This window comes from Penicillium expansum (genome assembly GCF_000769745.1).
Source record: "Penicillium expansum strain MD-8 chromosome Unknown contig60, whole genome shotgun sequence".
NCBI lineage: Eukaryota > Fungi > Ascomycota > Eurotiomycetes > Eurotiales > Aspergillaceae > Penicillium > Penicillium expansum.
Window position 1 is genome coordinate 287,672 of NW_015971399.1, and position 12,342 is coordinate 300,013.

General features: G+C 45.0%; 5 protein-coding genes across 5 annotated transcripts; 3 read left to right on the forward strand and 2 right to left on the reverse strand.

Moving 5' to 3' along the window:
- Nucleotides 1–547: 547 nt before the first annotated feature.
- PEX2_023630 (FAD linked oxidase, N-terminal) lies at nt 548–1,910 on the reverse strand (the record flags this gene model as incomplete). The annotated part of the gene is made up of 3 exons (XM_016739638.1): nt 548–1,228; nt 1,280–1,689; nt 1,748–1,910. 3 exons carry the CDS (start codon nt 1,908–1,910, stop codon nt 548–550), a joined length of 1,254 nt encoding a protein of 417 aa, XP_016596382.1.
- Nucleotides 1,911–4,128: 2,218 nt separating this feature from the next.
- On the reverse strand, nt 4,129–4,872 carry PEX2_023640 (uncharacterized protein; the record flags this gene model as incomplete). The annotated part of the gene is made up of 4 exons (XM_016739639.1): nt 4,129–4,256; nt 4,312–4,398; nt 4,453–4,587; nt 4,644–4,872. 4 exons carry the CDS (start codon nt 4,870–4,872, stop codon nt 4,129–4,131), a joined length of 579 nt encoding a protein of 192 aa, XP_016596383.1.
- Nucleotides 4,873–6,247: 1,375 nt separating this feature from the next.
- PEX2_023650 (uncharacterized protein) lies at nt 6,248–7,162 on the forward strand (the record flags this gene model as incomplete). The annotated part of the gene is made up of 3 exons (XM_016739640.1): nt 6,248–6,813; nt 6,870–6,947; nt 6,997–7,162. 3 exons carry the CDS (start codon nt 6,248–6,250, stop codon nt 7,160–7,162), a joined length of 810 nt encoding a protein of 269 aa, XP_016596384.1.
- Nucleotides 7,163–8,273: 1,111 nt separating this feature from the next.
- PEX2_023660 (Amino acid transporter, transmembrane) lies at nt 8,274–9,905 on the forward strand (the record flags this gene model as incomplete). Its single annotated transcript, XM_016739641.1, has 6 exons — nt 8,274–8,413; nt 8,478–8,491; nt 8,551–8,623; nt 8,680–9,011; nt 9,063–9,760; nt 9,816–9,905. The coding sequence occupies 6 exons, from the start codon at nt 8,274–8,276 to the stop codon at nt 9,903–9,905; spliced, it is 1,347 nt and encodes a 448-aa protein (XP_016596385.1).
- A 1,188-nt stretch (nt 9,906–11,093) lies between these two features.
- PEX2_023670 (glycoside hydrolase family 76 protein) lies at nt 11,094–12,342 on the forward strand (the record flags this gene model as incomplete). The annotated part of the gene is made up of 4 exons (XM_016739642.1): nt 11,094–11,297; nt 11,349–11,822; nt 11,909–12,213; nt 12,291–12,342. The coding sequence occupies 4 exons, from the start codon at nt 11,094–11,096 to the stop codon at nt 12,340–12,342; spliced, it is 1,035 nt and encodes a 344-aa protein (XP_016596386.1).

Below are 12,342 nucleotides of genomic sequence, written 5' to 3' on the forward strand. Positions count from 1 at the left end.
AGAGTGTGTGACCAAGAAATCTATATATAATATGATACATACATCCGAGAAAGAGACATGATGTGGAGTCATCAGGCAGACATCCCAAGGAACCTTCTACAAGGCAAGTGGAGGATTCGCCGGCGATAAGAGAGATTCCATCGGGGCACTGCAGGCACTGTCGTTCAGGCGGAAAACAAAAAGGGTTGAGCGAAAAGACAGGAGATGCCTGAGACGAAACCGATGCAAAGTATGCGAGGATGGAGGCCAAAATGAAAAGGAGACTTCTTCAAGATTGTGTAGGCTCAATCTTGAATCCTCCTGGCATCAAGTCCGTAAAGACCCTGCTGGGATCATACTTGCGCCGAATATTTCTCAAGCGCGCGAGGTTGCCAGCTGGATAGCTCTCAAATACTGGCTGTCCCTTGTCGGATTCGTTCATGTAATAAAAAGAGCCACAAGCTTTGAGGTGTGCCAACTCGGTTTGAATTTCAGCCTAGAAAGACTGGATAAAGCTGTCCGCCACCGTATCGTCCGCAGCACGGTCCCAACTAAACGTTAGTTCGATCTAGAGCGCCGGAGTCTCATCGAAGCCCTGCAAAGCTCCTGGCTCCGCATTTATCGCGGCTAAAAAGTGCTTTGTGATGGGATTGAACGCTAGACCCGTACCCACACCCGGCGTATTATTGAAATGACTGCGTGCGCCCTCGAAGTATTTGTCATGTACCAGCTGCATAGCGTCTCTTTTGGCAAGGATTGGCAGGAGGTGGAATCGTTGCCTCCGTCCGTATGTCTGACCGCCTTTCTCAAATACTGGGGTCTCCAAGCGACTGTATTGGCCTAGTGACATTGGGGACAGTGGGTTGGACGCGTTGAGATTGACGGGAGTAACTAACCCTGCAAGAAAATCTTGTAGGATGTGAGGTGAGGTGTTATTGCCGTTGTAAATCAAGGTCGCTGAATATGAGGGGGCGGAAGCTCCCGAGGTGTATTGAATGACTGGTAAGACAACCCCTTTCGGATCGGCATGACCATTAATGGCGTAGTTGAATACGCTATCGATGTACTCACTGGATGCATTCGAGCTATATGAAGGTGAGGCAATCATTGTGAGCGGGCTGTGTACCGTTTTCAGCTCGAAGCGAGTGACGAGACAGAGCGAGTTGCCGCCAGCTTGTAACGCCCAGAACAAGTCAGAATATCTGTTTGACGCAGTAGCTCTCACAATCTTCCCGTCGGCTAAAACACACTATTCGATTGTTAGTCTTGCCAAAGCCTGAGGGCAGCGAATATAAAGTACCTCATAGGACTTAACATTGCCGTTCGTGGACCCAAGGCCATATTCATAACTGTAGAAGGATATCCCACCGCCGAGAAGGTAACCGGGCACTCCCACATGGGTAGACCGCGCCCCGACAACAGAACGACCAGTCCCTTTGAGAAACTGGAAAGCATCGTTCCATCGCCATCCGGGGCCGATGGAGAGTATGCTCTTGTCCTTAGAAAGGTGGAGCATGTCGAGATTTGTCCTTGATATCAGAACACCCTTCGAGATGCTATGGGAGCTGGCAACAGGCATGTGGCCACCACCTCGCATTGCGAACTGACTTCCCAGAGATGCAATTTGCTTGAAAGCGAAAGATAGTTGTTTCGCATTACCAGGGGCAAAGATGCAAGACGGCTCGACCCAAGTTTGAGCTGCCCAGGGAACTATCACGTAGCGCATTAGTTTGAGATCCATGGATACGCCGAGGCAGATGCAACTAACCTTGGACCTCTTTGACAAAAGCATCATCACCGGGAAAGAAATTGATGCTTGCAAATTCTTGCTTCAAAACATCGAATATGCCAACATGGGTGGGTGACTGCGTGTAGCGCAAAGTAGATACCGCAATGGCGGTCGGTATCATAAGATAGAAAAGAGCTTTCATATTTGACAAGCGTCAAGAATTTCTTAGAAATCAATGAAGTGAAGTTGAATATGTTGTAGACCTTTTGTCCATACCTCGGGAAAGTGTTCTATTTAAGGGAAAGAATGAGGATAAAGGGTCTTTACTCTAGAGTATAATTGACTATATCTTAGGTAGACTATGTAGAGTAGTGCAAGTAGTGCAAGTAGTGCGAGAAGTGCGAGAAGTACGAGTGCAAGTAGTTATGTGTATACGGTTTAAAGGTCTTCACTCTGGAGTATAATTGAGTCTATTTTATGTTGTAGGCTGTGTCGAGCAGTACGAATGCGAGTGCGAGTGCAGGTGCGAGAAATATCAAGCGCGATTAGAGTTTACAGCTCCGTGTACGAGGGTTCTGATTTTCCGGCTTGAGCTACGCAGTACGAAGGGATCCATACGAAAATCGATGATGATGCGTCGTCAGTACCTCCTCGTTAAGAACTGGTCTAGATTAATTTCAAAACCTCGTTTCAAATCTGAGGAGTAATGTGGGCATTGCAAACTAATCCATAATGTTCCTCGTCAAAGTTCATTTCCACCACCAAGTTATGACAGCCTGGGAGCAACATCACCCAGGTTCAGCCTGAATATAGTCATTCAAATTGTGGGGAGTCGGGGAGATGTTGAGCGTTTTGTTGCATTAGAGTTATAAAGTTTAAAGTCTAATCTTATTCTTTAATTCCATTGCTTTTACTATTTTATGACTTAATGTTTAATGACTACATGTGTTGTAGTGCGTAGTATTTGCCTATAACGTGCAATTGATATTTTAATTTTTTAATATCTTCTGTTCTATAACTATCCGGACTTTTTTCTACCAAAGAAGTATAAATACAGTAAATATGTACCGGAGAGGCCGGAGTTTTCAAACTGTACCGAGTACTCCGTATATTATGATCATGTTATACATAAACTCTATTTAATCTTTTAAGGTACTCCGAGAATATCTGGGCATATTTCTATTAGGGAAGGTATAAATAATATGAGTATAGTATATATTTATATGGATTCTAGTTAGTCATTGGTAAAAAGAAATTAACGCGAAGTTCTCTTTCAGAATTAGACCAGCCACCCAACATTAAGTTGTTAACCTCAAGTTCGACATATGTAGGGACACTCTCTCATGTACTTGGTTCATTTCTTCATAGTCCCGACATAGACCCGTTCATCACCGTTAGCGTCCTTAATGGTTTAGTTGTGCTATAAATCAAAGGAAGCTTATCTATATTTCAGGGGAAACACAAGAGGCTATATAGTTGACATCCAATCGACCTGGTCTTCATGGAGATGTGCAGGAATTATGTCGAAAGTTGCGGCTTTATTTTTGAGTAGCAAGAGCCTCATATTACAACAAGTCGGAACTGGTCCACGTTAACCGTAGGAGGATGCTCGCGTTTATCTAGATGTGACAGCAGAAAATATGAATCTTCTTTGTTGTGAGAAACCCTACTTTTTGCACTTGCTCAAAAAGCCAATTATACAGGGCAGACAAGCTCCTGTCATCTTGCTCATCGATACAGTCAACACGTAGTTGAGCAGCTAGAAATGAGCTTCTTGATAATATGATTCAACACTAACATATTAGGGAACCCATCCTATTTCTTCAATCGCCCACCTGATCCATGGTCTATGAACCTCATCTAGGAGGGCATAAATTTATGGACTCCATTCAACGCCATGTTTGGCAATTGCGACAACAGGGTTGTTGCTCATCACACTAGGAATGTTAGCTTATTTCACGCCATGAGTTTAAGGGTCTTCCAACTTTGCTTTTTCTTAATTTGCATGTTCGACAACCACTGCGGGACTTCGGATGGGCCCGACGAGTAATTCTCTGCATTGATGACATTAACTTGCAAGAATTGTGAGAAATAGACACGATCAGACATGCTTTACGAGGAGTGCGAGACACGATTAGAGTTTACCGTTTTCCGACCCTTCCGAAGATTTTCGGCCAAAGCTACAAAAATCGATTAGTGGTATTCTACAGGTATAGTACGGTGATCTTCAAAAACTAATGATTCTTTAAACTATACATGCAATCAATCTCCAGCCTGCGATACGTTAACTTGCTTCGCCTTACGGGTTGCTCCAAACGCCAAGGCAATAAGTGGCACCTACATAATCTGCAGTGTATCATGGATGCCATCCATGCATTTTTATGCGTATTTTACATTTGACAGGGCAATGTCGAAGCTATTTACACCATCCATCCTTTCTCGTTTTCGTCAGCAAAGCTCTCCCGGTATGGATGGTTCTCGATCCATTCCTCTGCGCCGACAACTGTCGCAGACTTTTCGTAGAACTCGCTGAGTATGTCATTCAGCTCTATAGATCGTTAATATCCGCCCTTTCTACCCCTGTGGGTTGTCTTGAGACTCACTTTCGATTTCCATAGGACTTGAAGGTTGCAGGGAGAAGCGAGACACGCCCTCTCTCCATAGTACTAGCGCGGATGGGATGGGAGTACCTAAACTCATAAGCTTTTGTTTTCACTCAAAATTCAACATGGAATAGATCATACCTCGTGGAACACTGATAACCGTGGGATCCATAGGGCATTTGCCATCGCCGATCTCTTCCTGGTACCGCGCAAAATCAAAGCGCAGCATTTGCTGCATGAGACGAGAATTCGGCATGAAGATTGGCCCATTGGAGTCTGATATACAGATAGTTAGAGTCTATTACATAAGAGCTAGACAGGAGTTTACAGACAGGGGCTTGACTTCGAGATCGTTGCGTGAACCAACCCATCTGTAGATACACTGACTGCATCCTTTCTGTGGCGGGTCTCGTCTTGGGTCACATCGTATAGTGTGGCCTTGCGCTCCAGCTGGTATCGATACATTGTCGCGGGGAATGTAGCATGGGTGGAAAGTAGGGAGAACTTTCGCGCTTGGTTGATGTTCAGCCGGGCGGCTGGTAGCCAGTGAGTGGCGAGCATCGTTGCTAGAGTATGTTGCAAGCTGACGCTATAGTAAAATTCCCAAGTGATGTGCAGTTAAATCAACCCCCGTTGCGGTAAGACCGTGGATGGGGAAAGAAGAACACGGGCCGTGACGTGATAAACATTACGTTGGGACAAGGTTTCCAAGGTTAAGTGGACCTTCCTAAGCTCCGGTCTCTACCTACGTTGTACATAACTCAATGAATCTCTACAAATATTTCGAATATTCTAAATTTGAAGATAGGTACTTTCGTTTTATATGATTTGAAACATTAACATGTGATACAAATTACTTCACATGCTTCTGCATATTTAAAATTTAGAATCTCTACAAACAGCACGACGTATTGTAATGAAAGTCACATGATCGAAATACAGTAATTTATGAAAATACATACGAATATTCGACACTCAATGGCCTCCCTGATTACTTGCTCCAGCTCCAATAGAGACTTTTACCACAATTTTGTCCCTCCTCTGGGATTATTTCCCTTGAACTAGGCACCTGCAAAGTTCTCCAGACATTTGCCGATTGAATACCTTCCACACGGGCCGTCATTTGTTCCGAAACTTTCTATCTCGGACCCGGCCCTGGCTCCGTTTATTACAGAAATGTCTCACACCATCGACTATCAAGCGCCTGCCCCAGCGATGGCATTTATACTCATTGATCTTTCTAATGAAGATACTACAAGCCTAGCCATGAAATCCATAAACCTAACGCTTTACAATACGGACAGTGCTTAAACCGACTATCCGATGATGTGATTGTTAAATTCGGATGGAGCGAGACTGCAGATGAAGCGAACCTACTCACACATGTTGGACAGATATTGGATGACTCTCATTTTCTTCTTCATCCTGCGAATTTTCTTCCTTCTTTTCTTCCTCTATTTATCCATTCTAGTCTTCTCGTGAAATGATCTCTTTTCTGTTGAATTGATCTGCCTTACTAATCACATAGTTATCAAAATGAAGTCAACAAAATTGATGTATATTAAATCGATACGTCTGTATGACGTATAACATGGGAGTTTAGTTAGGATTTTATACAAAGTTCACAACTTGGCACATACATCCTCTTTAATGTTAGCTCTAGATAACCTATTTTAAGGAATGTCCACACTACCACTGGCCATCTCAACTATTGTTTGCCAAATTATATAAGTACCAGTGAGCTATCAGTCAGATGCTTTCAATACCTGCACATGTAGGTACCTATATAGATCTATATTGTAGTGTCATGCTATGGATGCTTGCCTGACCCTAAACTTTAAATTGACCTGGCAGCTTTGTCGTCATATCCATCTTCACCTTAATCCAACATTCTTTCGCTTTCTTATCTCTTACCATCTCCCACTTCACGCCCAATATGCCCGAAATAGAGTATCCTCCAGTTCTTCCTAAGCTGATTGGTGAAACGATCACTACATGCTCATGGAAGCCTCTGGACTCTGATATTTACCCCCCTCGCGACTGGGTCGTTATCGAAAAGCTAAGTGAGCGCCAAACCCCGATAACCCCCAAAGATTTCGCCAATGGCATGGGCCCTGCATATACCGCTGGAAAATATCTTTGTCACCTTGCAGGTGCCGGGAACGAGAAAAAACAAGCCTTTATGCGTATCTACAAACAAATTCCTCTAGCTGGCACTGAAATTGATAACGTGAAAAGTCGGGGGGAACAGGCCTCTAAGCCACGAAAACACTTAGAGCTGAATGCCTTAAAGCATCTCACAGAAAATAGGTGTAGTGCTACCCCTAGACTCCTTGGGTATGAAACCGGCAAGCAAAACAAAAATGACTGTGTCCCCGGTGGATATATCATGTACATTGTATGGGAAAAGGTCCAAGGAGATTCTCTTGATCCTATGGAGTTCTGGAGTCTTCCCAACAATCAACGAGAAAGCATCCGCGCTAAGTTCAAAGCAGCCTACTTGTTTGTTACTAAGAAGCTATATAATGATAACGTATATATAGCTGACATGGAATTAGGGAAGTTTTGGAGCTTGGGGTCGAGCTGAGCTTGACGACCGCATCAAAGATCATACTCGACAAGACCACTGGTGATGTGTATGCTCGCTACTCTATCCCTTGCACTACTCTATCTAATGACACGCAGTAAAATCTCCGGTTTTAGGCGGGCTCACGAAATCTCCCCAGAAAAGACCTGGGACGACTACTTCTTCGTGATGTTTTTCCTAGCCCTGAACTCCCTGGTCCGGTACAACTACTTCCCCATCACAGCGGAGGATATCAAAGTTCACAGCAATGGCTGGATGTGGTGAGAAGCAGAGTTGATTCAGATGATCTTTTTAGATGGTCTTTTTAGATGGTCTTTTTGGATACTTTATCCCTATATAACACGCGGAACACTCCGTCGGAGATTTCATCCTCTTCTGTTAAGTTGGCGACATCGAGGGCTCGAAAAGATGGAAGATTCTCCACTCGAAATTTGACAACGGTATACCCGTATCGGAAGGCGGTACATTTATTTCTAGTTGGAATAAGTGCTATGGTATTCCGAGTCAACTCTCAGTTTGCTATAATAATCAACCTCAACCTTTTAGAACTTCTGCGACCTTAGCACACGAGGAAAATAATTCTCCGTTTTCATAGTAGGTTTCGAATTGTACCTAGATATGCAGGTAGTCAAAATAGTTTGTGATGGCTTTCCAATATTCGGCAAGTGACGGAACACGGAAGGTTTCATCCGCTTCCGTAGGGATCGGCTAGCCACGGGAATTTGATTTGAACGTAACTCGCTACAATGGAAGATGATGAACACTGAATAATGCTCGGATTAATAGCATACCGCATAAATGAGGATATTATTATTATCAAGACTACTTCCCGTTAAATTGTGTTCAGCTATTTTCAACAGACTTTGCGGCAAAGAGGTTTCTTATCTTTGAGACTGAGAGTGGGCCCGGAACCGGAACGGAACAGGAACTGTTGCATGCCCCTGCGAAGACGCCAGCAAAAGTTTTTATTTGAGATTAGAGATTAGACTCTTACTCGTTCCAGATACACTCCACCTAATGCGGGGAAGGAATAAGAATCTGGGGTGTCTTTGATATCTTTGAATGTGATACAAATGCATTATCCAGGCACAGGACCAAATGCCTATACATATCGACTCTCCTCCGGCACGTGTGAAAAATCAAATCAGTTGATAAAGATACATGTATCATCTCGGTGATATTCCGAGTATTCCGCTCAAAATCTCAGCTTCATTTACATCTTTCAATCATTGCTTCACTCTGTTTGTCTCGTAGTTCTCTTCCCTATGTTGTATACCAAGGAAATAGTGGGGCCATAGCAGAGATTTTTTCCAAACATGGCCGTCGGTACTCAATGAGTCAACACCAACTTGCAACCCACCCTTACACAACCAACATGGAGAAAGACATGAATAATACCAACATGGAAAAAGATATGGAAAAAGACATGGAGAAAGTGATGGATCTAGACAAGTCACAAGATCCCTTTGCCGGAGAAGAGGTTGGAGGAGTGCGTTACAGGACTATGAAGTGGTGGTAAGTCTACACTTCCAGGGTTTATAGGAAATCACTGCAGAAAGCTAATCAGATTTTCATTCAGGAACTGTGCAATCTGTACATACACCCCAATTGGACTAAATTCAAATCATGGAACACAGCTAAACAGCCAATAGTGATGATCGCCCAGTCCGTCTCATTAGGAGTTCTCTCCCTCCCATCGTCGATGGCAGTATTGGGTTTAGTCCCGTACGTTTAATATGAATTCCTGTGAACTTCTTATGATCTCGTGCTAACCCCGTCAGTGGCTGTATCATTATTGTTGGCATCGGAGCTTTGACGACCTACACTGGATATGTTGTCGGCCAATTCAAATTGCGATACCCCCAGGTCCACAACATGGCAGATGCCGCAGAGATCTTATTCGGTCCTTGGGGTCGTGAGATCACTAATGTCGCCCAGGTCGTCTGTTTTATCTTCCTGATGGGCGCTCATGTCTTGACATTCTCCATCATGATGAACACTCTCACTGACCACGGTGCTTGTACTATCATTTTCTGCCTGGTGGGAACCGTCCTCTGTTTTGTCCTGACCCTCTCAAGACGTCTGGAGGAAGTTTCGTATCTGGGAATTATCTGTATGACGGACCTCTCTTCTGCTGTTGAAATTAACAACTAACAACTCCTAGCCTCGCTATCAATCTTCACCGCCGTCGTGATCACCATGATCGCCGTTGGAATTGAAGCACCCGATCCCAGAGCATACGCTATCACCCACCCAACTCTGATGAACGGCTTCTCCGCTACCCTAAACATCGTCCTTGCATATTCCGGCCACATGTCATTCTTCAGCTTCCAGTCAGAGCTGGCAGATCCAAACGACTACCCCAAGGCGTTGATCGTCTTCCAAGCAACCGACACCTCACTGTATCTCGTTACTGCCCTCGTCATCTACCGCTACGCTGGACCGAACGTCCTCAGCCCCGCCCTGCTGAGCGCAAGTGAACTCATTTCGAAAATCGCATTCGGCATCTCCATCGGTACAATCGTCATTGCCGGAGTGGTCATTTGCCACGTCGGCGCAAAGTGCATCTACGTGCGGATGTTCCGTGGCACAAACATGATGAGCGAAAGGTCTTTCCGTTCATATGGAACTTGGGTGTTGATCACTTTCCTCATGTGGGTTATCGCGTGGTTGATCGCGAATGCGATCCCCGTGTTCAACGACCTGCTCAATATGATTGCCGCGGCATTCTGCAGCTGGTTCTCGTTCGGTCTGGAGGGTCTCTTTTGGTTGAAAATGAACCGTGGACAGTACCTTGCGAGCAAGCGGAAGATGGCTTTAACTGCACTTAACGTCTTTCTTGTTGCCCTGTGCTGCCTGATTGTAAGTTTTGCCCTTTTTGGTTGATGATAATTTCAAACTAACGAATGCGAATTAGTGTGGAATGGGTCTTTGGGCCACAGGAACGAGCATTCGGATCAATGCGCAGTCTGCGCACAAACCTTTCTCTTGCGCATCCAATGCCTAGATGACTCTTTCGCGTCTGATATTCACAGAATATTCAAAATGTACAATTACTTGCTCAATCGCATTGTTCATAGAATTCGATGTTATTCAATCGGTCATAACCTAAAGCTTTGTTTTAGATATGTCACCCGTTGACTCGGTTGTGAATTACATTATTTAAATGAGGGTTTATAAGTAGAAAATGAGAAAAAGAAGCAAAAGGGGTTGACTGGAACGATTAAATATATGACCCTATCGCTGAAATGTTGATAGAAAATTAGCCCCTGACCAGATGGAATATGTTTTTAAGGGACCGATGTTTCAGGTCCAAGGCAACCAAGTTCCGCAGAGAAGGTCAATGCGCGTAATAAGGGTGAACGATGGGGGCTGTGGACTTGTATTCGACTCTTATACTCGTCCGTAGTGCTTTATTTATAGACGTGATGTTTTCGACTCGACATGGCCGTGAACCTTGTCTTGGCTTTTAGGTGGGCCACGGGCCGAAGGTGGACCTCGACCCTGATTTCCGACTGTGAAGCGCCTGCACCCTGCATATGCTTGGCGCTTATGTTGTATGTTATATGTAGGGTCATCACTTGGGGGCGAAATGAACCGAGCGATTATGAAAAATTCTTGACAGTCAGCGGAACCGGATCATCCGGGTAGCTCTGCACGGCCGTTGGGTCAGCAAACTCGGAGAACGGGGATAAGACGTGATAGGGGAGCCTTCAAAATCGTCGTATCCGTATATTAACTATTTTCAACGAATCATTGGGTTGAAACGCACCCCGAGGGTTTGGACCCGTTTTCAGGGGTCCCACTTCATTTGAGGTACTCCAATGAAAATTGATTTGATGCTTCGCCTCGCTGGTCCAGGCTGAAACATTTGCTTATTCAGATTTCGACAAAGTCCTTTTCTTTAATAACACAGCTCCGGCCAAGAAATTTGATCCCTTGGCTTCTCTCGGCAGCGGTTATCTTCACAATGAGGTTTAAACGTGCTGGGCATATGGCCATAGTGGCATTGCGCCTTCTACCGTTTGTCAGTCATGTCTGCGCGATTACCCTGGATGTTAATGATCAGCGTAAGAGATTGGATGCGCGGGGATATATATTCTCCTATTTCAAAGGGTCGAATTGCTAATGAGGTTGTCTCTTTTTTCAATGAGTAGAATCGATCAAAGATGCCGGGAGTATCGCGACCTACAACATGATGACATGGTACAAAGAAAATGGGACGGATAACCCGGGTTTTATCTCAAGATCATGGTGGGAGGGAGCGGCCTTGTTTCTGGCATGTCTCAACTATTGGCATGCGACGAACGACACAACCTATAACGAGGAAGTCAGCATCGCCATGCAACATCAGGGGGGTGCGGGAGGAGACTACATGCCTTCGTGGGCAATAGGCATAGTAGGTGTTCCATTCCAGGATCTGTAGTGCACTGTTCTGACCGTTCTATAGGGAAATGACGATCAAATGTTCTGGGGCCTCGCGGCGATCACAGCAGCAGAATATAATTTCCCGAATCGGCCAACTGGTGTGACCTGGCTCACCCTTGCAGAGGGTGTTTTCAATGACCAAAAAGATCCAGATGGGAAAGGATGGGACACGACTATTTGTGGAGGTGGTCTTCGCTGGCAGAAGGAACTCTGGCAAAGTGGTTACACCATGAAGAACGCAGTCTCGAACGGTGGCTTTTTCATGCTCGCAGCACGTCTCGCTTGGTTTACCCAAGAGAAGGGGTACTCTACATGGGCTGAGAAAGTCTGGAACTGGGCTACCACTGTGAATTTGGTCAATGATACACTCTGGACAGTGGCAGATAGTGTCAGACAAGGCACTGGGGGCCCCGATGGCTGTAGTCTTCCTGACAACACTCGATGGACCTACAACTATGGTGTCTTTGCGTCCGGCGCTGCTTATATGTATGCATATGTGAGTGTGGTTCTTTTATCTCCCAGCCTCTTACTAACCCAGAACTACACATATTACCTTTGACATGCTAATGACAACCATTCTAGACAAACGATACTAAATGGCTTAATATCACAAACAACCTAGTGGACGCAATCTTTACTACATTTTTCCTACCCCAACACGGAGGCGTGATCACCGACTGGGAATGCGAAGCATCAGGTCGATGCTATCTAGACGCGAACGGTCCACTTTTCAAAGGCCTTACGGTGTCATGGCTTGCAGATATTGCAATGATCATCCCGTCTATGAAGGACAAGATCCTACCAAAACTCCAAGTTTCCGCCGAGGGTGCCGCAAACTCATGCACTGGAAACAACGACAACCTTTGCGGGAACCGCTGGTACGGCGGGTATGATGGACAAAATTCGATGGAGAATGCAATCAGTGGTAGCCAGATTATGAGCGCTATTATGCTGAATTTCCTAGGCTCATCATCAAAACCAGTCTCGACTGCAACAGGAGGAAACGGGACAAGTGA